The 27,249-nt window shown below is 38.7% G+C and overlaps 1 protein-coding gene across 1 annotated transcript; it reads right to left on the bottom strand.

Annotated features, from left to right (window-relative positions):
* C9orf72 (C9orf72-SMCR8 complex subunit) lies at positions 1-24,115 on the bottom strand. The gene is made up of 11 exons (XM_060101060.1): positions 23,960-24,115; positions 18,816-19,303; positions 17,624-17,683; positions 13,814-13,909; positions 12,812-12,876; positions 11,456-11,528; positions 9,577-9,693; positions 5,992-6,227; positions 3,374-3,431; positions 1,867-1,976; positions 1-1,761 (listed from the first exon to the last, which is right to left on the bottom strand). Exons 2-11 carry the CDS (start codon positions 19,257-19,259, stop codon positions 1,575-1,577), a joined length of 1,446 nt encoding a protein of 481 aa, XP_059957043.1. The 5' UTR covers positions 19,260-19,303; positions 23,960-24,115; the 3' UTR covers positions 1-1,574.
* Between the last annotated feature and the right edge of the window lie 3,134 nt (positions 24,116-27,249).

The following is a 27,249-nucleotide window of genomic DNA, read 5'->3' as shown; positions in this document are numbered from 1 at the left end:
ACATGCTTTAATAACTTATTTCACTGTACAACTTGCATCCTATACAATGGTACAATAAATCACCAAAAGAAAATAATGCACACTTAAATAATCTATCATGTAAATAGCACTGAATACGGGGTTCAACAAGGTGGAATCTGTACATTTTTTCATGACTGATTCAGAGCATCTGTCAATCTAGTTGGGTATGTTTCTAAAAATCGAGATGTCTACACCTTTCTTATTAGTGATGTGAAAGGCTATTAGGACCTATGTTGGTTTTGGTTAAATTAGGTGGGCGAGGGCAGAGGGTGTCTATCACTTTTATCCCTTTCTTATAAATACTTTTTCCCTTTTATGTTACTTCCACAGTTTTAAATAAAAATATATTTTATGCTTGCGTATACTATTTTGTCAATACTGTTCTAGCACAGAATTATGTTGACTGGTTATTTTACAGCTAGCAAAATGGTCCAAGCACATTAAGGAAACAAAAGAAATTGACCACTTAGTTCTGCCAAAGTAGCACCTAGTAAAATAGCATGTCAGTAACATTTGTACTGCTAGTCCTCCTAGGATGCAGGCAAAGAGATGTGGCAACAAATTCAAAAACATGGGCAGAAATTTAAGGAAGAAGATACTATTCTTGTTCCTGAAAAAAACTTACTAGTTAATATTTCTCTATTGCATTTAATAATCTCAGAGTTATAATGATTGCTAAATCAGAGGAAGACTATACAAGAGGAAAACAAGATAAAAATGAGTGACTAGTAAAATCTTAACTTCTTCCAAGAGATTATATTTTCCAAGAACAAAAAAAGGCACAGGAGGTATACATTTCAATTTGGCTCAAAAATAATGAAAATTAACTGAAAAACTTGGCAATAACTACTGAAACATAAAATCCAATTCTCTACATTTTCTGTGACAGAGCTCAACAAACAAACAGAAAAACACCCTGACTGTGGTTCACCATAATTGGGACTATACATACTGCCCGACGTTTCTACACAGACTGAATCCCAAGGACTAAGTCTGCAAAGTAGGATCGAACAATTGATTTCAATAAAATATCTGCTTGATCAATATTTTCTTTCTAAAACTTAACCTATGTTCAAGCTAACTTCCTTTTGTGGAACTGACACGATTTAAACGCTCTAATTTTTAGCTGATTGTAGAAGTATTACAGTAATCCCACATATCAAGGAACACCAAGAGATGGAAAGTCAACTAGTATTATATCTGTGAAAGCTAACTCAGATTTCACTTGGATACTTGTAAACCATGAATCATAAGTTTCAAAAAACAGTAGTTGTGGTCAAGTTTATATCCTATATCTTTAAAAGATAGCAATAATATTTATTATAACTGTAAACATACGTCTGTCTCCCAAGAGAGCACATCTAGGAAAAGGTGCATTTATTGTAACTGCACCTAACATCCCCTTACAGGCTTTCTGTGACAACTGCAGTGTAATTAACTACCATTGCTGAGTAGGACTCTAGGGCATAACCCGAGGGAATCATGTTTCCCAATACCACGGAGCTACTTTACCAGCAATTATGATCATGACGCCATATTAACAAGTTACACATTTAAAAAGTCATTAAAACATCTCGTTCTTGGACACTAGTATAGAAAGGTCTTCCAAAGATAAAGGAATGGAGGCCTGGTTTAATTTTCTCAGCTAGAGCCATTATTATGTTAAGATCGCCCTCTGCTGTTAAATCAAGGTCTATCTTCAGGTTCCGAAGCGATTTAAAGGGCTTTTTCCCCTTCTGCCTACAAATAATAATAAAAAAGAAATTATAATACAGAAAATGTCCAAAGGGAACAAAAGAAAAGCAACGTATGAAGGTTTATCTTCCATTTAGGAGTCTGACTTACGTATCATCTTCTATATATTTTATTAGTGTCAAGGCTTTTCTGTGAAGGACGAGCAGAAACTGTGCAAGGAAAGTACTCCTGAGAGATAGACCGGGTTTCAAATGAAAGACCTGCAGGATAATGAAGCGTTTTTATAAATAATTTGCCCCATTCTACTTATACACAGCATGTTTCTGTCTCAGCACTGACAGTGCCTGGCAGATAACTCACGTTAGAGCAGCTAACCACTTCCATAGATGCGCCCTGACACACAGGAGGAGGTGGAGGTATGGGTCTGGGAGTGATCTAACAGTTCTGTTTTATCTTTAAAAACTGACTCAAATTTTTCCTTCTGCCTTAGACTATATCCGTGTTCATTTTATTTATTATTAAAAATCATGATATAAGTTACTTCTAGCTGTGTTATTTAACTTTTCTCTGTCCACGTCTTCAAATAAAATTGGAGCTACCAGAGGTGAGCCATGCTTAGACTATGGGTTTTTTTTAAAATAAATAAATAAATTTATTTATTTTCCGCTGTGTTGTGTCTTCGTTGCTGTGCGCGGGCTTTCTGTAGTTGCGGTGAGCGGGGGCTACTCTTCGTTGCGGTGCTCGGGCTTCTCATTGTGGTGGCTTGTCTTTGTTGCGGAGCACGGGCTCTAGGCGCACGGGCTTCAGTAGTTGCGGCTCGTGGGCTCTAGAGCGCAGGCTCAGTAGTTGTGCCGCATGAGCTTAGTTGCTCCACGGCATGTGGGATCTTCCCAGACCAGGGCTCAAACCCGTGTCCCCTGTATTGGCAGGCGGATTCTTTATCACTGCGCCACCAGGGAAGTCCTAGACTATGGTTTTGAGATATTCATATTTTTCTATTCTGGGGGGGTGGGGGTACATGTGTAGTGGTAGAAGGATTTTATTTCTGCTTGGGAAGCATGGAATTACATGACTTGGAATTATCCTTGAACTTTGCAATATGTCACAGACCACATAGACCTGGATCCAAAATTCCTAGTCAACCTAATGATTATGTTATTTCAAAGCTACATCTCTGACACTGTTTCTTGGCCTGATCCCCAGAAAGATAATTATGACAAATCTCTGTTATCTTAAGAAGTAAGACCCATATAATCTAAAATTTTCTTCAAAATCTAGATTTTTTTCAAAGGAATGAGACGATAAAGATGCTATCATGTAAATAAGTTTTAAAGACATTTTTTGCTCAATTAAGGCAAATAAACATCTGTATAATATCCCCCTTACCAAAAGAAAACACCCTTGGGTTATAAGTTAGTGCTTAGAATTAAAACATTTATTATTTGAACTGGGGGATGCTGCATCTTTAATTGTTAATTTACAGGCTGCTCCCCTCTAACAATTCAGAAGAAAAATAACTTTGATACTTTAGAAAGGTCAGAGACTCTACAAAAGGACTTAATTCTAAATTATATATATAGTATAGGCAGTGTGGGATATACTGAAAAAGAAAACATGTCATACCATTCACTCTGACAGTCTCAGGTTTAACATTTACCTGATCCAGGAAGGCTTTTACTAGAGTGTCTCTGTGTAAGACATCTTGAAAAATATTCCTATGAAGAAAACAGGACAAATGTTGAAATGATTTCCACAACCTCTCACACCAGTCAATAAATTAAATTCTTAGAAGTGGAATTATAAACATATTTTTAAGAATTAGATATATATATTTGAAAATATAAAATACATACTTATTTTAACTCAAGGATACATTTGTCTATTACTGGAGTCTGTCAGGCCACAGTAATTATTTTATCTTAAATAGTATAAGCAGTCCCAGGAAGGGTATGTATGTATCTATCATACACTTTATAAAAAAATACCAAGAGCCTTAGGCAATTAAAATATAATTACCAATTCCCGCTATCTCAAAAATATAGAACAGCAACAAAAACACACATACCACTACCACCAAAAACCAAAACAAAATAAAAGGTTAACTTCACATACTAATAACTTCTAATAAGCAGTTTAGGAAGAAAAAAAGGTAAGAGGATGAATGCTGGGAAACATTCAAGTGGGATTAAGGAACACACACAGATGGTTATCTGCAACGTCTTGACCACTGGGTTTGTATCCACAAGCCCATCATCTGGCAAGTAACATGAATCAGCTACCTAAGAAAATGTGAGCTACATTGGCAATGAGCAGAGTAAGAAGTTGTAATTCACACTTGAGATAATGTTTATCTACCACACAACCTAGGATATAGTAGGTTCTTAAAAGAGACTGTCCCTTTCCCAACCCCCTTTGATCTTTTCTCTTCTTCCTTCCCTTTCCTTGCCTTCTACTTCCCTAAGGAATTTACTGGGATGCTAGGTTATACTCAAGTCAGAGGGTAATATAACATTTACTAAGGTAAGCAATTTTTTTTTGTGGTACGCGGGCCTCTCACTGCTGTGGCCTCTCCCGCTGCGGAGCACAGGCTTCGGACGCGCAGGCTCAGCGGCCATGGCTCACAGGCCCAGCCGCTCCGCGGCATCCGGGATCCTCCCGGACCGGGGCACGAACCCGCGTCCCCTGCATTGGCAGGCGGACTCTCAACCACTGCACCACCAGGGAAGCCCGTAAGCAATTTTTAACTGAAAAGAAAGACTGAAAATAGTAGGGATCATCATATAACAGACAGGAGTAGCAGGGAAGGAGGTGTGTGCACAGAGGTAATCGGAAAGTACCTAAAATTTCCTAGTTTTAGCAGATGGGTGTTCCCTACTACAGAAGAAGGAAACTCAGAAGGGGCAAAAATCAGCATTTCACAATTACTGGCTGTCCAACTGGTGGCCAGTGTGGGCACTGACAACAACCTTTCTCTGGCTTTGGAGAGAGAATTCAGCTATTTAAGTCTAGTGTTCTGAATATATCTGTTTCATAAATTGATTGTATTGGTCATATGTGAATTAGGTGAAGCAAAGTGTTAAAAAATTCCCCCAAAAGCGCTCTCCAGGAACCCACCAAAAAATAGAAAAAAAAAACCCCAAACACTTCAGGAAAGAAGAAAATGCCTGAAGGATCAGATTAATTTTGAGAATTTTGACACGTGTGCCAAAATTACCTATATGTGAAAACTTAGGGACCCGAAATTCTTATCTTGACCAATTTGTTTTCTAAACCAATTCCCCTAAATCTTTCAAAGGACCCAACAAGAACACCAGAGAGCTGGGAAAAGCTGGGTCCTAATGAAGCCATCTTTCTGCACCTAGAGACACATGAGGCTGGGGATCCCTTGGACATGGTGTTTCCTTGCTATGCTTCTGGGCAACACCTTCTGTCTGACTATTGGTGCTTCACATGTCTGTTGCCTCAGCTCAAAATTTTTCTTCAAGACACAGGACAGGGTTGCTTGCTCCAATTTTACTGCTGCCTTATACACTCGAACCTGGATTATACTAGTTAACATTTATTGAGCACATTCTATGTGCCAAGCATTTTAAACTGATTAAAGAGAACCATGATGGTATACTACAATTTCTTTTCCTGATTTCAGAACATCATTTAAGTGTTTTATAATTCAGATTTATCATCTTTTTTTTTTCTAGTTGAGTCCACATTCAACATGTTATTATCATTACTTTTTTTCTTGTTAATTTACTGATCAGACTTTATGGTAAGAAATGAATAACAATATAAAATGCAAAGTAAAAGAATGCTCTATTAATATATTTTGACAGTTTTGCCATATTTTATATTTATATATCAAGGAAAAACAGACTTAGAATTACCTCTTTAGTTAATAAGGTTTAGCTAATAAGCCTTTTATGACTCTTACACACTAGTCTATAAGCAATGGAAGGAGCTGTGGCTGTCTGGCTGGCTACCATTAACCTTAGCACCAAGTACTGCGCCTAGGGGCTCAATATACATTTGTTAAATAAATACTTAAATACTTATTTTTAAGGACTAATCTAACCTATCTTATGGGAAACACAATTATATTAAGAAAAGCTGACATTTAAGAAAAAATGCTTGATTAACCAAATACTTCTTCCAGTATAATTCCCCTAGTAATATTTCTTTCCTTTTAAACACCAAATGGCTTGTTTTCTTTCTACTCATAAAAGATACAGTTTCCTAATATGGCTTAATGACAATATCAAAAAGCAGGGCACGACATACAAATCAGGAGTGAAGCTTTCGTCCGTGTAGATGATGGTATCCTGAGCCATGTCTTCTTCTGAAGTGGCTCTCCAGAATGCTGCCAGCTCTGATCTCATGTATCTACGCTGATTATAAATATGTTCATGACAGGGTGGCATCTGCTTGACGGTGTTGACGTCCACATCTATGTGTGTGGTGGGATAGGGCGCATACATGACTTGCCGGAAGGGAAGCACAAAGCTTCCAGTTGAATCCTGTTATAAACGAAAAGAAAATTTACTGAGAGGAACCAAGATGGTGGAGTAGAAGGACGTGCTCTCACTCCCTCTTGCGAGAACACCAGAATCACAACTAGCTGCTGAACAATCATCGACAGGAAGACACTGGAACTCACCAAAAAAGATACCCCACATCTAAAGACAAAGGAGAAGCCACAATGAGACAGTAGGAGGGACGCAATCACAGTAAAATCAAATCCCATAACTGCTGGGTGGGTGACTCACAGACTGGAGAACACTTAGACCACAGAAGTCCACCCACGGGAGTGAAGGTTCTGAGCCCCACGTCAGGCTTCCCAACCTGGGGGTCTGGCAACAGGAGGAGGAATTCCTAGAGAATCAGACTTTGAAGGCTAGTGGGATTTGATTGCAGGACTTTGACAGAACTGGAGGAAACAGAGACTCCACTCTTGGAGGGCACACACAAGGTAGTGTGCGCATTGGGACCTAGGGGAAGGAGCAGTGACCCCAGGAGAGACTGAACCAGACCTACATGCTAGTGTTGGAGGGTCTCCTGCAGAGGTGGGGGGTGGCTGTGGCTCACCGTGGGGACAAGGACACTGGGAGCAGAAGTTCTGGGAAGTACTCCTTGGTGTGAGCCCTCCCAGAGTCTGCCATTAGCCCCAGCAAAGAGCCCAGGTAGGCTCCAGTGTTAGGTTGCCTCAGGCCAAACAACCAACAGGGAGGAAACCCAGCCCCACCCATCAGCAGTCAAGTGGATTAAAGTGTTACTGAGCTCTGCCCACCAGAGCAACAGTCAGCTCTACCCACCACCAGTCCCTCCCATCAGGCCTCTTAGACAGCCTCATCCACCAGAGGGCAGACAGCAGAAGCAAGAAGAACTACAATCCTGCAGCCTGTGGAACAAAAACCACATTCACAGAAAGACAGACAAGATGAAAAGGCAGAGGGCTATGTACCAGATGAAGGAGCAAGATAAAACCCCAGAAAAAGAAAATTTACTGTCTTTTACGCCAAAAGGTATAAAGAACTATCTTTTTTTTTTTTTTTTTTTTTTTGCGGTATGTGGGCCTCTCACTGTTGTGGCCTCTCCTGTTGCGGAGCACAGGCTCTGGACGCGCAGGCTCAGCGGCCATGGCTCACGGGCCCAGCCGCACCGCGGCATGTGGGATCTTCCCGGACCAGGGCACGAACCTGTGTCCCCTGCATCGGCAGGCGGACTCTCAACCGCTGCACCACCAGGGAAGCCCTGAAGAGCTATCTTTTAATTAAAAAAAAAAAAAACAAAAAACTGGCTTTAACTTAGCAAGTACAGCTCTAGAAATTTATCCTGGAAAATGAATCATGATTGTGTGCCAAATTCCAGTGATGTGTGTTACAGCACTGCGTTAGACAGTAAAACGCCAGAAACAACCTAAGTATCCAAAAAGAGAAATGATTAAATAAAAATGGTTTATTGTTTAGCTGCTAAAAATTAAGTTGCCAATGTTTATGTGCTCATATTGAAAGATGTTCACAATACAGTGTGAAAAAGGAAGTTAAAACATGCAGAGTATAATCTAATTTTGGGGGGTGGGAGGGGAAGATATGAAAAAAACACTAACGGAAGGAAAAAAGACCAGAAAGATATATGCCAAATATTAACAGGGGTTATTCATTGAATTATGAGATTACAAGTGACTTTTTACATTCTTCTTGATTATTCATATATTCTGTTAAGTCTCAATGAATATGTATTTTTACAGTAAGTAAAAAATGTACTTCTTTCCAGGTATAGTCAGTTGGGTAGCCAGCTACCATATAACAAGTACCTACTGTTATAATGTCAAAGTATTCTCTGGAAAGCTATACAATTTAAACTTGCATGGAAAACTCTTTTAACAAATATTTTTTCATTAAATTATAGTTTCAAGTTTTCCACTATGCATCTGGCATAGGTCCCTTTTAGGGATAAAATTATACAAAAAATGAGATGATGCTGAGGAAATAAAAGTACTAAGTACCTTATTATGCCTTTGATAGGAGAAGTTATAATTTTCAGATTTGTACAATTCATATAAAAAATGAGGGCTTCCCCGGTGGCACAGTGGTTGGGAGTCCGCCTGCCGATGCAGGGGACATGGGTTCGTGCCCCGGTCCGGGAAGATCCCACATGCCGCGGAGTGGCTGGGCCCGTGAGCCATGGCCGCTGAGCCTGCGCGTCCGGAGCCTGTGCTCCGCAATGGGAGACGCCACAGCAGTAAGAGGCCCGCGTACCACAAAAAAAAAAAAAAAAAAAAGAGTTCCCCTTAAGTAGTTTCTGTATTTAAACAACATTATTCTCAGCTCAGAGCATGCACATTATTGAAAATGTAAAAGCTGAAAATAATTTTTATTTGCAACAATTTTTAGTATTTTTTTCTTTCATTTTACTATGCCTATATCCTCAAGAAAGCATTCACTCTGAGAGACTCACATAGCCATTAGGAAATCTACTTCTTCACACCTTTGACTATAATTGAAACATCAATAATAGATTCAATAAAGTGAAAAACAATTCCCCATAATTATTGAAAATAATTGCTAACTTATATTTATCTGTTTTGCTCCTTGAAAAGCAGACTCAAGTAAATAAAGAAAAAATATAAAATAATTTTTTCTTTTGTATATATGTGTGTGTGTATACACACACACACATACATACATCCAGGAATTGCTCGTGTCCTGTACACTGTTTCAAGATAGGAAGCAGCTTAACATTTTTTCAATAAATGAATATGGTACTTTAAACATAAAATGGTAACACAAAAATTCAAATCCGTTCAGTAAAAAAAGAAATGTTCCCATTTAGTTATGGAACCTGATTTAAGAACATATTAAAAAAAAAAAAAAAATCCTGAGGCCAGACAGGCAGCTACAGGAAACCAGAGAGAAACACAAAGAAAGCTATTCTGTGATGTTTCACAGATACTAACTATAAATTCATACGACATATACTCCATGTTCAGACCTGTGTAAAGGAAGTCAGCTCCTTGGCATATAAACATGAGACACATTAAATGCTAATGTTCAAAATATATGTATAAAGATTCTAAAAAATGATTTTTAAAAATTGGGTTGGGACTTCCCTCGTGGCGCAGTGGTTAAGAATCCGCCTGCCAATGCAGGGGGTACGGGTTTGAGCCCTGGTCCGGGAGTATCCCACATGCCGCGGAGCAGCTGAGCCCATGTGCCACAACTGCTGAGCCTGCGCTCTAGAGCCTGCGAGCCACAACTAGAGAAAGCCCGCACACAGCAACGAAGACCCAACACAGCCAAATATAAATAAATAAAATAAATAAATTAAAAAAAAAATTGGGTTCACCGTGTTAAATGGAAACTATACCTTTAGTAGGCCTTGTACAAAGAGCCCTGACTCGTATTTAAATGATGATTCTGCTTCACATAATCTGGAGCATTTTCTCTCTGCTGGAGTCAGAAAAAGGCATAATGTTCTTACTATCTGTAAGTGAAAATATTTTAGCATTAAAATATGAAGTAAAAAGGTCACTGGTTTGCTTATGAAAGAGATCTGAATAGAAATTTCAATTGTTACTGTCAATAAAATCTATTCTGAGAAATAAGTATTCCATAGTCACCTGGAATAGTCTATGAGATATCACACTTGTTGCTTAAAATAGGTGTTCTGTGGTCAAGTAAGTTTGGGAAATGTTAGTAAATTTGCTGTATGGTATCTCAAAACCTTTAACATTTGAATACATATTGTGACTCTCCAGGTGACTGAAACAATATGCAGACTTTCTCAAACTTACTTGACCATGGAACCCTTATTCCTAATCTTATATTAGGAAATAATGACCTAATATAATTATTGATTGTATCTCCACCCAGCAACAAACATGTTTCAAACAAGTAAACAGTTTGGACGAGAAAACTAAATGCAGTTAAATCAAGCAGAATTATGGCTTCTGTTAATAGTTCTATATGTAAAATCCCATTACTATGAATATCTAAGTGTCTAACTTCTTCAACAGAATGAGAATTAATTCTTTCAAATTTAATTTAAAATAAGCAAGCCATTGGTTGGGGACTAGAAACCTATCATTCTAACAGGATTTGATCATAGTTCTATTAGGAAAAATAAAAAGCCATCTAACTACCTTGGAATTCAGACTATATTCAGAGTTTTTATATTAAAGCAGTGGTTTTCAAACTAGTGATGGCAACCTTTTCTTAAATTAAAAAGAGAAAAGATAAAAGAGAAGCTATTAAGCTAGAAGAGGATGTGGGATGAGAAAAATGTTTGAAAAACAGAGCCCCAACCATGGAGGCTTTCTCCCTCCAAGAAGCAACTGGGAAGGCCCTGTGGAACCTGAAGGCTTTGGAGGACACAAATTGAAAGCTACCTTTCTTGGGTAACAGAAACAATAATAAGTCACTAGATGCAATATAATAACAGAGGTAAGCTAACCTGTCATAAATGGTTGTACCAGAAATATAATTTTGGTAAATCAAGGGTCAAGTAATTATACAGGGTAGCTTATTATATTATAGAAAAAAATTATGAATATATTTGTCAAGCAAATAATCATTCCTAATATATTTCCTGTGTAAAACTTAGAAAAATTAGGTTTGCTTAAATTGATAGATATGTGCACTTTTCTCTCTCTAATTAATGATCAGTGAAGAAAAGTACAAAATTCCTTAGTTTATTACCTAATGCTTGGAAAGGTAACTGGTCATTAATTATTTATTAACTCATATAGCACTAAAAGAAATGGTCACAAATGTCACTGAATAAGATATAACCTCCATCGATCACTTAATAGCAATAGGTCCCTAAAAGGAATAGACTTAGGGGGAAAAGCAAGATAGTGAAATCAAGATGAATGATCAGATACCATTTCTTTGTAATTAGTACCAAAAGTACATGGCTATCTTCACATTTATTAAAGATAACATTAGGAAATAGAAGAAAAATATTTTTAAAAACATCTGATTTTAAAATATTCTCAAAACCATTTATACAGTACTGAGACTAGTATTTATGAATTATCACAATGAAACTGATAAATGGCTTCCTATTCAAACAGTTTACTTTAAACTTACTTTTGCCACATGGTGTCACAGTAATTTGGTCAGATTATATTGCCTCCTTACACTATTAGATCATCTTGATGACAACCTAACCTTTAAATGACAATCCGTAATATGTTAGCAGTTTTAAAAAGTCAGATTGTTTGCTGGATTATAAAATAAATTACCTTATTTACTTTCTCCGCACTGCTACCTACTACAACAGAACAGCCACACGTCTGCAAGTGGGAGCTGATGGCACTATAAATTGAAAAAAAAAAAAAAAAAAAGATTAAAAACACTGACTGTAAAACAATTTCACAAACTAAAAAAAATAATAATAAAGTGAGCTTCAAATAACTCTGAATAGCTTTACATAATGAACACCAAAGCTCTGATTATAATGTCATCTTTTATTTCTATAGTACTTTGCATTTTCCACCACATGCCTCTCACACATTCTATTTGAACCTTATAACAATGCAGTCAGTAAAATATTACCATTTTACCGTGGAAGAAACTGAGGTGTAGAGAGGTTAAGTGGTTAAAGTCAAATGGGATTAAAAATAACATGAATGGCTGACACTGATCAGAATCAGGACTAAAGAGCTCCTGATTCAAGCCATGTAAGGCCTGGAGATTAACCAAACTCATGCCTCTAAGACTCCATCATGAACCTAAAGGAGAAGACTGTAGACATAAAAGCGAATACTTTATCCTTTCACTCCTTATTTTTTAAAATAAAATTTTGTGATAATCTGTAATTGTAAAGAAACACTCAAGTAGGAGATGAGATTATACATGTAGGCGTAGTACTCAGTTAAGGGACTTAGCACATAGGCACTCAATAAATACTGGCTATTATTATTGTTATTATCATTTTCTTAGAATATAAATAGAAAATGTAAGCTATTAGCTACTATTATGTGCTTATATGTGCCATGCACTGTTTTACGTGCTTAATATGATTTATTTCACTCAAGGCTTACAACAATCCTATGAAGTAGGTACTACTAATATTCCCATTTTATAAATGAGGTAATGGAGGCACAGAGAGTTCAGGTGGCTTGCTCAGGGTTACACAGCAGTAAGCCAGGAAGTCTGGTTTCAGAGCTCACACTTTTAAGCACTAAAATCTATTGTAAAATGGAAAGGATCAGTACAAATATGAATAATTTTCTTTTCTAGACCGAAATAAGTCTATCCACAATGCAACTTAATTTGAAAGGATTCTTAGTTTCAGCTTTAATGAGAAGAAAAACAAGAAACCGGAACCAAACAAGGGTCCAAGAATTCTTGTCTGGGTACTACGGAAATTCAGCTTCTTTAAATATTAAATAGAGTAACATCAAATATATCATAGGCATGTGATAAGTAAAGAAGTAACATAAAACTAAGCAATAGTTCAAATATGCATTTTTGACCATAGAATAATGAAGGGAGGCATTCTGTTATTATTTTCTTCCTTCCCAATCTTGTCACAGGTGAGCATAAGATTTGCATCTGCTTCACCCAGCTTTTACAAAAAGAAACAAAGTTCTTACTTGAGAAGAAAGCCTTCATGACAACTGTCACCAATATCATCATCATTGAGAACTGTATCAGCTATCTAAAATGAACCAAAAAAAAAATTTATTCTGGCTGTAACAAAACGCTGAAATAACACTTCTTCTTTTTTTTTTTGTGGTACGCGGGCCTCTCACTGTTGTGGCCTCTCCCGCTGCGGAGCACAGGCTCCGGACGTGCAGGCTCAGCGGCCATGGCTCACGGGCCCAGCCACTCCACGGCATGTGGGATCTTCCCAGACCAGGGCACAAACCCGTGTTCCCTGAGTCGGCAGGCGGACTCTCAACCACTGCGCCACCAGGGAAGCCCTGAAATAACACTTTTAATACACAAGTTTTCTGAAGTCTAGGCTCAATATAACACACTGCCCTCATTTCTGAGCATCACAAATCCCCATAAAACAATCTGTGTGCATCACTATAAACTTGCAGAACAAATGATGTGAAAGCTGGTCAGACAGCTTAAGCAACAATGTTCACAAGAACAATTTCCTCTTCTGAGCCGTCACAATCAGGAGACACATCTTAATTACCAAGTCAGGGAGCAACAAGAATAGTTTCCTAAAGATCTCTCTATACATGCATAGTGTGTAATTTCCTAATGTCCTCAACAAATGAATGATTAAGGAAATCAGATTAGTGAAGGTAAGTGAACTTCCATTAACTGCCAGTGATTTGTACACTGCTTTGTTACAAAAAGTACTGCATTAAATACTGATAGATTCTCTAAGGTCTGAAATTCTCCCACTTAGGAAATACAAAAGTGGAGAAATTAACTTAATAAACTTAATTTTATCATATTACCATTACTGACCAAAAAGCCTCTGGCCATAAAATTCAGGATTTTAAGTGTGTTTGTTAAAGTGGCTAATAATTCATATGAACAGTATATATGACAAAAAAATGTATATTACTAAAATTAGAATATTACTAATACACGGCATAGTAATATCCTATTTAACATTACAAGTGAGAACTTACATCTATTTCTTCAGGGACACTGTGGGATTTCATAGATGAAAGCAGTTCCATTACAGGAATTACTTCTCCAGTAAGCATTGGAATAATACTCTGACCCTGCATAAAAAAGTAAAATGAGGTGAAGAAAAATCACACAATATAGGATAAAGTGGGCAATAAAAAATCAAAAACTGAAAGCAAAGAATAACACCCTTTGATAGAAATACTTGATAACTTGTTCAAACACAGCCCCAAACAAGTCTACTACTCCAAAATATTTCTATTTCTAAAGGATTTACATGCTGTTTAAAACTCCTTTTCATTCTTCCAGGAATAATTTTCTTTTTTTCTCTTTTTTTTGGCTGCACCATGTGACATGCGGGATCTTAGTTCCCCAACCAGGGATCGAACCCGTACCCCTTGCATTGGGAGCACGAAGACTTTTTTTTTTTTTTTTTTTTTTTTTTGCGGTATGTGGGCCTCTCACTGTTGTGGCCTCCCCCGTTGCGGAGCACAGGCTCCGGACGCGCAGTTTCAGCGGCCATGGCTCACGGGCCCAGCCGCTCCGCGGCATATGGGATCCTCCCAGACCGGGGCACGAACCCGTATCCCCTGCATCGGCAGGCGGACTCTCAACCACTTGAGCCACCAGGGAGGCCCTGTTTTTCTTTTTTTATTGGGGCTACAGTTGTTTTACAATGTTGTGGGAGCATGGAGTCTTAACCACTGAATCGCCAGGCAAGTCCCAGGAATAATTTCTTTAGTCAGAATGGAACCATTGGTTTATCATTTACACAAAATAATTAAATCACCACACCAAATTTAGAAAGGTTCTCCTTTGAAATTGTACTTGAGATATAAGAACTTTTGTTAATCAAAGGTCACTAATGCATTTTATATTAAAAATGAGGAAAGCCAAGCATAAAAAGGCTTTGAAATCCTCAGCAGATAACTCAGTAGTAAAGTGTGAATCAATACTCAGGACTTCCCTGGTGGTCCAGTGGTTGGGACTTCGCCTTCCAATGCAGTGGGTGCAGGTTCGATCCCTGGTCATGGAGCTAGGATCCCACATGCCTCGCGGCCAAAAAACCAAAACATAAAACAGAAGCAGTGTTGTAACAAATTCAATAAAGATTTTAAAATTGGTCCACATCAAAACAAACAAACAAACAAACAAATCTAAAAAAACCCCCTCAATCTCTACATTCAAAATAAGGTATAATCTACCCAAATGCAAATCAAAGTCATAACATATATTTTTAAGAATCAATAAAGCAGACAAATTTCCTTCAGTGTTCTTTCAAGGTAATGCTACTACTTATTACACCTCAAAGATGTAATTTTAAAATCTGTAGTTTCTAGAATGAAATTGAAAATTCAGTACAGAACACCACACACATAAAGTGTCTCAAATACAGTGCTCCTTCATTTATTCACTGCCACCACCACTCCCCCAAAATGTTTTGCCCATCCTGAATATGTAAACTTTTAGAGGCAGATGAAATTGTCATATGTCTATCAATTTTTAGCTACACGTTTTAAAATCACCTATTATTTAAGATCTAACAATAAAACTTTTCCCCTCATTCACGTTTTATGAAATGATTATATTCAAACTCTTTACATGCATATTCAAATTAGAACCTCTGACATCTTTGCAGTCAGTCCTTTTTTTGAGTGACCAAACCTAGTTTTCAGAGCCCCTTATATCATATTAGTTGCTTCAGAATTTAAATGTGATGCTGTCTCTGGAAATTTTATCCTAATAGGCCCCCTTGCATCACACAGGAGGTTTTATTATTTAAAAAAAAAAAATCCATCCTGTAGTAACTTACAAACATAAAACCACTCATTGTTTTTGCTTTTCAAAGTAACTTTTTAAATGTCTGCTTATAATTACAACAATCAACACATGCAATTCAAGAAGATTAATAACTGAAGCTGTGTTACATTTGCTTCCTTGTAAAACGATTTTATCAGATGACGGCTATAAGCATCTAAAACTAGCACTGATTAAAGTTGTTTTAGACTAAGTATCATCCTCAAACAGTATTTATTGTTCAAAATAAAGTCACTGCAAGCACATGATATGAGATTTGCAAGAACTCGATTATCAGGTGACTCCTCCTTTTCAGAAAGGATAGTTATGGGAAAATACCCTCCCTTAGGTGTAGGCATATATAGTATGTCATACACAGCATCTCAGACATTTATCATCATAAGCAAATGGATATGCTCATTGAAGCTTAACAACAATGACAAATCCTAGACGGCTGAACACAGAAGAGGCCCTAAAAGAAAATGCTTCCAGTTATTTCCTCCTTGGACTTCTCTAACTTGAACTTTACAGCAGGTGAACGTTTCCCCTTTAAAAACCTCCAGTTTGTCCAAGTATACTTTCCTCCTGACATAGAAGGGATAGGATAACATTTTCAAGAAAAGCCCTTAAACGAGAAATAAACCTAAATGTTAATAGTGGTCAACTTTCTAAGTACAGGTTTCTGGTTTGAAAAAAAATCCCAGAAAAAGTAGAATTTTACTGGGTCTTAAATTTCGTTATTTTGAGATAACCTGACTAGTTACTCTGAAACTAGCAGGTACATCTAGAAGTTGGTGAAAGTCATCCCATTCCTTGGCACCCTGCTTACTGACCAGCAAGCAAAGGCTGGACTTCTCTGAGTAAAGGGAAACATTTCCTTGTAAGTCTTAGAACTTGCCCCATAATTACCTCCTTCTGACTTTTGTAAAAGTTATTTACAAAAGCACAAACTTAACAATTTTGTAAAGAAGATCATTTTATAGGGTTTTGTATTTCCCTTGTTCACGTTCCTGTATTTTGACAAACTTTTAGAAAAAGTTATTGTTTAAAATATCATTTGTCTCAGGAAAGCTAAAGAGAACCAGGGAGAAGGCTTGATTAGACTGGAGGTTTTTTTTTTGTTGTTTTTTGGGTTTTTTTTACATCTTTATTGGAGTATAATTGCTTTACAATGGTGTGTTAGTTTCTGCTTTATAACGAAGTGAATCAGTTAGACTGGAGTTATAACAGAGGAGCAAGGAGGGTGGCCAGAAGCAGTGAGAGTAAAAGCAAAGGACACTTTCTCCTTCGGGGATTCACCTTTGGAACGCCTCTGTCCTAGGCTGAAATGTTTTGCAATTAATTTCCATAAGGGAAGCCCTACCCTTGCAATCATGCTTCTCAAACCCTGGTGCCTGCTCCCTAAGGATGTTCAAAACCATGGGATAAACACAGCATGTTTTCCTGGAGACTTGATACCACTGGAAGCCCGAGTGGTAAGAAGGTGAGGAATATCACTGGCAAACTGTAATATTAAAACAAAAAGATATATCATGGAATAAAATATAAATTGCATGAGTTTTAAAGATACGAGACTTCAAAGAAATATTATGCTTAGAGCTGTGTCTGTACCCCCAGATACTTTAGGGGCACTCAGTCTCCTGTTATAACTACTTCTGTGGAAATGTTTGAGAAGCAATACCTTAAAAAAAAAAAACTCATATAGAATTTTAAATTTTTACTATGAACAAGTTATCCAAAACTTATCCCATGCAAACAGAAAAAAAGGGAAGCAAAATATTAATTTGTGGATGCAATTATTATTATCCTTTACTTATTTAACTCTTCAGGTCTAAGATATGGAAGTTTTCATCCAGTTTATTCCATTTATCTCCATAAAGATTCTGTTCGTGCTCAGGCTCACTCTGTCAAACTAGTATGTCTTCAAGGCCTTAACAGAAGCAGCCCTTAGCTTTATACAGACATATGTAGTGGGTTTGGCAGTGTCTTGTAATATGCAATCTGCACCTTACCTGATCTTCCATTCTCTCTGTGCCTTCTAAGACGATCTTCTGGACATTTTCTTGCCTTTCCTGAGGGAGAGAAAATTCATTAAAATTTAAAAAACACAACATTTTGATACTTGCTTTATTTTTCACAATACAGTTAAATGGCAGACATCTTCTTGGGTAATTTAGTTCATGGGAAAAACACGTTCCACTTTAAGGCAAAAAAAAGCGCGGGGGGGATTAACCCAACAAAACCATGCTCTCATAGACAATACGAAATAAAATAAAAACACCCATTTTGTCTGCAGTTAAAAACAAATATGACAGAAAGAGTCAATGTAACATCTGCATAGTTTCACAAAGGAAACTAATGATTTGTACTTTTCAAATTAGATAAGATCCAGACGAATCTAGTGACTATACAGCTTCCAGATTTTAAAGGATTTTCATAAGCATGTGAGAAATAAGGAGGCGAGCCTGCAAACACAGTAAAAAAAAACTCTTCTTTTAAAAGATACTATTTTTCCTTACTATTTGGTAAAAGTCTTATAAAATCAGTAAGGCTTTAGTGGACTTCCATGTTAGTATCAAACTGCAAAGCAGAAAGGAGAATTAAATTTGTTCTTCTCATCTGCCAATATTACAGTATATGGAAATATAATTATCACTATATATTAAACTATAAGATTAGGGGACAACAATGATTTCCTCTAGCTCAATCTACAAAATTAAAAGGAATATCTCCTGAAAACCATTTGGTCCAACTTCTTCATTTTACAAATTTGGGAACTTGGCAAAGAAATTAAAGGGACCAAAGGTTATTTGGGCAAAGGCTTACGAAACTACTGTTCTGAACTGCTTACACCCACACAGTGGTAAGTGAAAGACAGGGTCATGCACTGCAGAAACAAAAAGCTTTTAGAGTCAAAGGCTCCCAAGACAAATCCTTATTTGTCCCAAGACAAATCCTTGTTTCCTTATTTCTCTAAGCTTTGGTTTTCTATTTACAATGTGAAGCTATCATCTCCTACTTTCCAGGGTTAGAAGACCACAGACATCAGCCTAGATCTATCTGTACCTAATAGGGTAGAAGCAAATAACAGCTCCTGTTTGAAGTTAATTGCATATAATTTCTAAAAATTAGATTAAAATGTATCAGAAGGTAAACTTGCAGTGGCTAGGTTAGCATGCTTAATAAGCTTCCAAACGCACTCACCTTGTGCATCCATATCCTTCCCTTCCGGATAATGTGTGTTAATCTGTCCACACACACTCTGTGAAGTGGGAGATAGAAACTCAGTTCCGTCTGGGGAAGTATAATTGATAGTCCATAGGTGCTCCTATCCCCATTCCAGTTTCCATCGAAGATTAATGACACAATAATTACTCCTTTTTCAGACAAGACAAAAAACTTTACGTCTATCGCCCCACTCTCTGCATTTCGAAGGATTTCTCCATTGAGGGTATGGTTGGCAAGAAAAGTTATTTCTCCATCGCTTAGAAGTAACTGTTCTGTCTTTGGAGCCCAAATGTGCCTTACTCTAGGACCAAGAATATTGTCCCAGTAAGCAAAGGTTGCTGCTAATAAAGGGGATTCACCACTTAAAGCAATCTCTGTCTTGGCAACAGCTGGAGAAGGTGGTGGACAGAGAGTCGACATCACTGCATCCCAACTGTCACATTATCCAAAAGCGCCAAGGTTGTCTAAACAATGACATACAAAACCAGTGATTAGGTTCAGCAATTTTAAGTCATCCATCAAAAACGCAAATTTTGGGACTGACATATATACACTTCTATATATAAAATAGATAACTAATAAGAACCTATAGCACAGGGAACTCTACTCAATAATGACCTATATGGGAAGAGAATCTAAAAAAGAGTGGATCTATGTATATGTATAACTGGTTCACTTTGCTGTACAGCAGAAACACAACATTGTAAATCAATTTTAAAAAAGAAATAAAGGGCATTCTAAGGTCAAAAAAACCCCAAACCCTCAAATGATTTACGTATATGTGGTTTTCTCCTCTTCAGTCAAAACGATCTGGAAGCATGTCTCCTACATGAAAGAGACATTAAACTAGCATGGCAGGTGCATATTAAGTGTTTGCGATATGATGATGATGTACTACCATACATAGTAACATGCCACTTATATTCAGGGCATACACTTAGAAATCCAAAATAATAATGGCCTTAAAAAAAGCCTCTGAACCTTAATATAAAGTATTATATACTAAAGCTCATAGAATAGATCCTCACTGTTTCTAAATATCCAGCCTATATGCAATTCTAATATGATTGGATATTTGGTTCCTAAACCATAGGAACTAAAGAGAAACAAATTGAGAAAGGGAGGGCTCAGCTAGAGACCATGACACTTCTTGTGGGCTGAACTATGTCCCCCGCAAAAATATATGCTCAAGTCCTAACCCCCTGTATCTGTGAATGTGACCTTATTTGGAAGTAGGTGTAATCAAGTCGAGATGGGGTCCTAATCCAATGGCTGGTGTCCTTACGAGGAGAGAAAGATTTGGAGACACACAGGCAGGGAAAACAGGGCCATGCGAAGATGAAGGCAGAAACTGGAGTGATGCAGCAACAAGCCAAGGAATGTGAAGGATTGCTGGTAACTATCAGAAGCTAAGAAGAGGCAAAGAACGATTCTTCTGTGGAGCCTTTAGAGGAGCATGCCCCTGCCAACACCTTATTTCAGACTTCTAGCTTTCAGAACAGAGAGAGAATACATTTTTCTCATGTTTACATCACCCAGTTTGTCGTACTTTGTTACAGCAGTCCACACCTGACAGTAGAAAACCTTAAAAGCTGCTTAGAAAAGAGAAAAAAAAAAAAAAAAAAAGCCCAAAGCTTGCAAGAATACAACAATCTAGAACCATAAGAGAAAATAAGCAAAAAGTCCTCAATGCACTCAATGATTCTCTTTGGGTAACAGGGTGCTAAAGCCCAATACTGGTGTTTAAAATGACAGATAAATACATTTAATATGCTATTCAAGAAAGCAGCGTAGCCTTTTATCATTGCAAAGAGAGTTATACTAAACGGGTAAAAAAGCTTTAGTTATTTAAAACATGTAGAGAACTAAATGATTGAATGGGCCCAGTCAACCTTTCAATCTACTGAGAAAACAGAGAAGAGGAACTGCCCAAGGTCACCAAGCCAGGCTGGAATCCAGGTTTCTTGTATATCTTAACCCACCCCATTGTATCACTCTGACAGTGTACATTCAATGTGATGTTAATGTAAAATGAATCATTCCTGCCTAATATTAAAATTGAATACCTATGCATATTCAATACCAATTTCATTTAAACAAGTCTAAAATTGTGGAATCTATTCGTCATATAATGGTGAAAGATAGTAGTTAATAATAGGTGAACTATGATATATCTATCTTTGCCTGTATGATTGCTTTGGGAATTAACATTTTATCTGTAACTAAATTCATGTCAAAGTAAACCATTTTACTTAAAATAAAGAATTTGATCTACATCTTGTCAGGAGAGTTCAGAGATTGATGAAAAGCAAAAAAAAAAAAAAAAAAAAAACCCAACAAAAAACTACTCTAATTTTAGAGTACTGTATGAGCACTTTTATAATGATGTCAAGAATAGTTATACAGTGCTTGGCAAAACGCTTTACAGTAGGTATGTGCAGAAATGGTTTAACACAAGAACAGTTCTTGTGTATTTTTTTATTTTAGAAATTCATTTAGGAAATATTCACTTTTTTAATGTTATATCAATTTAATAGACTTAAGAGACTACACTGGGTATTAGTTGTATAGTTTGTTTAAAATATCCACTGTTATGGATACAATTTAAACAGCGAGTTTATAGTGACAGAATATAGGAATATAATCTGAATTGAAACTGTAATGATGCTATGATAATTAACAACAGCAAACTGGAGGCCAAGGAGACGAATTAAGTAAACACAGAGCTATACAATTATATGGTAACATATTCTTCTTTTGTTCTTCCTTTTTGGATAAAAAAAGGTGAATAATCGTAAAGGCAATATTGCAACTCAAACATTTCATTATTATGTTGAAAATAAAAACACTTCCTTAAATGGAATTGAGCCCTGGAGCAAATATGGTTAGATTGTGGGACAACTTTTTACCTGATTGTGAAAACTCAACTATTATAGACCACTAATTACATTCAATTTCATTGCTAGTATCATTAGAAAGAGAATAAGGGACAAAGACTACGTTGAATTATTTAGCTTTAAATTCTGCCAAAAGTCACAGAGGAGTACAGTTAGGAGAGTAGTAAAATGAGTCTACTAACACTTAAACTCATCATCTTTGGTAAAGAAAGTCCATACATACAGACATGGCTCAAAAAAATCAGTTCAAAACCAAGAGTCTTTTATCTATATATCTTATTTACATGCAGTGCTGGCTACACCAGAGAGTTATCAAACAAAAGCCGTAAAAGTCTCTGAGGGAAGCCAGGATTCAAATTGGGTGACCCAGTGGCTTGCCACATTCCTGTAAACAAAAAACAGGGTTCATGAGGATGTACCCAATATAATTCCTGAAAATCATCCAACATATGTAGATGTAAAGATTATACTAATTATCATCTGTTAAAACTGTTAGCGCAGGGCTAGTTTTGAAGTTTTGCTTTTTCTTAAACTTTGCTAAAAATCATCCATCTCTTCTCTGATTGATATTTAGAAAGTTGGTTGGTCCACTGCTGTTGCAAATCAGAATTCAACCATCATAAGGCCCCCACTTCTTGTAACCATGTTTTCTGTTTATTTTCTCCCAGCTCGAAGAGAAGCAGGATCCTAAACCAGCCCACCTTCCAAACCAGGAGCTGCCCAGACCAACTATTGACAGTGATCTGCTTGTAACACAAGATAGCTTGCAACACTTCAAGACTCAGAGGTTAAATTCACATCATTATCAGACCATCTCTCACAGCTCCAGTTTCTCAAATAGGCAGGCTAACCTACTACTCCTTAGAATTACTTAGTTAAAATAGAGCCCAAGGGCAGGCTTGAAAGATAGGAGTCTCCTCTGGTTTTCTCTCTCTCTGAAAGTAAATTCTGAACTGCTAACAGGGCCAAAGAAAGACACTATTTTATCAACTTTATAAGGTGGGGAAAAAACACTTTAGCCCCCATGTAACTGTTTCCTTGGAGTAGGTTAGCCCTGGCATAGTGCACAATCTGCAATGTGGTCTATCACTTCTCTTGTTTTTGTTTCATATGTGTAAAGAGAACAGGCATCATGAGGTAGTTTCCAACTGATTCAGGGCTTTCCTAGACTGCCAAGGTGCTGGCAACAGTGTCTGTGTCACACAACACCATCATACTTCAAGTATTCTGCCTCCATATTATTAATTTCCCATATATTGTATTCTTGCTTGTGATGTTCCCTTTATGTTAATAGTTTTCCAAAGTCTAAGATCGTATCTAACAGTATTTTCCAATTTCTTTGTACAAATTAAAGTGCCAGACGTATTGTGTCCCCTTGCTTTGCATCACAAGAGAGATGAGAACAGTTTGAATTGAAATTTATCCAACTGGCCACAACCAGACTGTTTTAACGAGAGCCTAACAATCTTCATTGTTTCTGAAAGGGCCATCTCTCTCGGGCAAGTGCATGACCTCCCGGTCTCCTGAATACAGAAGCCTGTTGGAGTTCACCGGGGCCAGTCAGACCCTGAGTGGTCACAGCAGACGCGTAATCAGTGCACTTCTTTTTGCAACCGATACCATCAGTCAAGTGATGCCCAAGTCATAATGGTCACTTCCTTTAGGTCTGTGTATCCTCGGAGAAGTGAAGTAAGCAGGTTATGAACCACAGAACGGGAGCAAAAGACAGTCTAGAATTGCTGCCCAAGTTTGCAAGACATCAGCAGTCCTTAGAAACTTCAACTTCTGTAGACGAGTAATATTACCCCACGCCACGCCGCTTTATCCCCTCTCGGACCCCGAGTTGGTACGGAGCAGCCGCGCGCCGCCCGCCCCCTGGTTTTCCCCGGGCCAGGCCTCTCAGTGCCCGAGGCTCCTTTCCCTTGAGCCCGCGGCACAGGGGGTCCAACGGGTCCCTCTGAGTGTCAGCTCGGGGACTGTGGGAGGAAAAACGGACCGATCCCTAGCCCCCTGCCTCTGCGCCGCCACTGCCAGAAAGCCCGGATGAAGGCAACTCCGCTGGTCGCCGGGCTGAAATTCCCGATGCCGGCTTTCGATCAGGGAAGAGAGCGGCAAAGAGAGGACCAGCCGAGCAGAGCCTTGGCGAGAGCCTCCGCCGCCGCCCCCGCGCGGTCCAGGCACCCGGAGCCCAAACAGCCACCTACACGCCGGCTTCTCACTCACCTACTCGCCACCGCCTGCGCCTCCGCAGCCACCGCCGCCGCGGGCATAGGACCGCAACCGCAGTCCCGCCCCCGCGGCCCTGGCCCCGCCCCCGCGCGCGTTGCGTCCGCGAACTCGCTTCACGCCGTGGTCGTTTCCCGCCTTGTGCTCTTCTCCTGGTAAATTTTATCAGTTCTTTCCTCATTCACCCTTAGCGAATACTGTGAGAGCAAGGGGAGGAGAGAAAGGGCGGGAAAAACAAAGCCACACATCTCCTAAACACACCCCCTGCTCTCTAGGCCCCGCCCCCTTAAGGAAGAAACCGGGCAGCAGGGATGGCTGACGCGTCAAGCGCCATCTTTCACGCGGGCGGAACAAGTCGCTGGTGCTGCGCTACCGTTTCCTCGTGGGACACCGTAGCTACGCCTTGGTGTTTTCGAGATGCGATTATACGTAAACACACGAGGTCTGCGCAAGGCGGGGGTCGGGGCGTACTTGCTCTGTCCCTTTGCTCAATGGCGCGCTCGGTAAATTTAGCGTAAGCTGATAACCAAGCTAGTTCCGTTCCTAACGGGGAAGACTCCTGGGCCCCAAGAAAGCAAAGAAGAGTTGGTGGTTGTGAATGGTTTTTTTTGTGCTTGGAAGGTAGCAGGCGCTCAACAAATGTTTGATGAACGAATGGATTTGGATTTTTTTTTTAACTCTTTTTCTTTTTTTTTTTTTTTTTTTTTTTTTTGCGGTACGCGGGCCCCTCACTGCTGTGGCCTCTCCCGTTGCGGAGCACAGGCTCCGGACACGCAGGCCCAGCGGCCACGGCTCACGGGCGCAGCCACTCCGCGGCACGTGGGATCCTCCCAGACTGGGGCACGAACCCATGCCCCCTGCATCGGCAGGCGGACCCTGAACCACTGCGCCACCAGGGAAGCCCTGGATTTTTTCAATGACACAATTCAGTACACTGTAACTTCACCCCAAGCCTCGTTAGGTAATTTTCTTTCCCACAATATATAGTCACAACAATTTTGTCTTCTTTGCATGTAAGCATTTTCTCAAGGATGATTTTCATGTCTTTAAACATCCTATAAGCTAGTTGCACAATGTGGATGAGTTGGGTGGTTTTTTTTTTTCACCTTTGAAAATGTACTTTATTGTTTTGTGATGTGCTGTAAGATTTTTTTTTGTTTTAATCTCCAGTTAAATCAGCCTTTTGATCTACAAGTGTGTATTTTCAGGTTTTTCGCTACAGATGAGTGGCACTTAACATTTTTCAACTTTAAAAATCGCGTAGGACATCTTTATCATTCAGAGGAAGAAATACACAAAATGACTCCCTCAAACCTATACCCTCTGCAGAAATAGACCCTTTACCTATGCTTTATGCTTATATCAAACACCAAAAAAATCTACCATTTATCTAGTTCCTACTGTGTCTTTGGTATTGTGCTTCTCAGCCTACATAAAGAATTACGCTCGGGGCTTCCCTGGTGGCACAGTGGTTAAGAATATGCCTGCCAATGCAGGGGACATGGGTTTGATCCCTGGTTCGGGAAGATCCCACGTGCCGCGGAGCAACTAAGCCCAGGCGCTACAACTAGTGAGCCTGCACTCTAGAGCCCACGAGCCCCAACTGCTGAAGCCCACCTGCCTAGAGCCGGTGCTCAGCAACAAGAGAAGCCACCGCAATGAGAAGCCCGCGCACCACAACGAAGAGTAGCCCCCGCTTGCCACAAGTAGAGAAAGCCCGCGCGCAGCAACGAAGACCCAACACAGCCAAAAATAAATAAATTAAAAAAAAAAAAAGAATTACGCTCAATCCTCCTAACACATTTAGGATATAGATATTATCATCCCTGTTTTACAGAGGATATGACCAAGGTTCAGAGAGATTATTTACCCGAAGCCACTTAGCTAGCTGATTCAGGCCAGTTTTGTGCAATTCTAGAGCCCACTGAGTCCTGAGGACACCAGGCTGGTACTGAGTGGATGACAACCTTTCTCAGAATACCTATGGGGGACAGTACCAACACCTCCAGCTCAGAGTAAGATTGGGACTCAGATTAAGTGCCTAAGAGAGGAATACAGTTTTTCCTACTTCAAAATTCTGCCTAGGGACAAAATTTCCCTTGTCTCCAATTCTGGTTTTGTGCAATATCAACCCTAGAACAACTATGCTTCCTAAGAGAGAATCAAACACCAAGGTCTAAATTCTGCATGACCATGAGAATAAGATACATATTGAAAGTGGCTCTGTATGCATGATGCCTTGTAGTTAGTGAATGTGCATTTTCCCCCTCACATCTAATTGAACAATTGTTTAGGCATTGTGTAGCAGTAGCTTGTATGTCTTTCAATGGATCAGAGCAGGAAAAATCCAGTCGGAGGGAGAAAGTAGTTGTGACTTAGTACTGTGGTTCATAGTATTTTCATGCTCCAAGGTGTAAAATAGGAAGACAGGTATCCTAGCACACATTGCTTCTTCAGGAAACCAAAAAAAAAAAAAAAAATGATGTTAAGTATGTAGTAATGTGATCCATACTAGCAGCACCAAAGGATGGCTTGGGAGGACTTTAAACCTTAACCCCTCCAAATTCTGTTAATCAGTCCAACTAAGCCACCCCAAATAACTATACTGTTTAAGTGAAAATAGGTTTTGCTACTGAAACATATCTTCAAGCAAGAGCCCTAGTTCCCCATTTCCAACCAGGATGATATGCCTAAGACCCTACTTAGAGATGTTTGAGCTAACCACCAATCCACATATAATTAATGAGCAATTATACAAAAAGGCTTTACCCTAGGGGAGCTGTGGAGCACATGTTTAAGAGCTTGGGCTCTGGCATCAGAGTTGTTGTAAGTATTGTCTCTGCCTTTGATTAGTTATGAGACTTTGGGCAATACTTAACTTCTCTGTGCCTCAGTTTCCTCAGCTGCAAAATGGCAAGCAGAATAATTTCCCGAAGGGTTGTTGTGAGGCTGACCTGAGATCAAGCAAACTAAGAATTTAAAACAGACAGTCAAGAAATTGGGGCTCTAATCTCAGTATTAGTAACTATGCAGGGGTAACAGAAGCAATAACAAATTACAAACCATGTAAGCAATGTACGTATTTATAATTCCAATAAATAGAATGTCAGAACTCAGAGAACCTTCTTGCTACATCACAAATGTCAGTTATGGTCAGAAAGCCTTTTCCCCATCCTCTTTTTATTAATGTATTTCAGAAATGTGTTATGTGTTGCTTCGGACCTGGAGCTGAGGACTTGTTGATTACCTCCTATTTACCAAGATTACAGCAAATTAGATTTAACTGT

Source organism: Mesoplodon densirostris, chromosome 6 (assembly GCF_025265405.1).
Source record: "Mesoplodon densirostris isolate mMesDen1 chromosome 6, mMesDen1 primary haplotype, whole genome shotgun sequence".
Lineage (NCBI taxonomy): Eukaryota > Metazoa > Chordata > Mammalia > Artiodactyla > Ziphiidae > Mesoplodon > Mesoplodon densirostris.
This window is presented reverse-complemented; position numbering and strand designations above follow the sequence as displayed.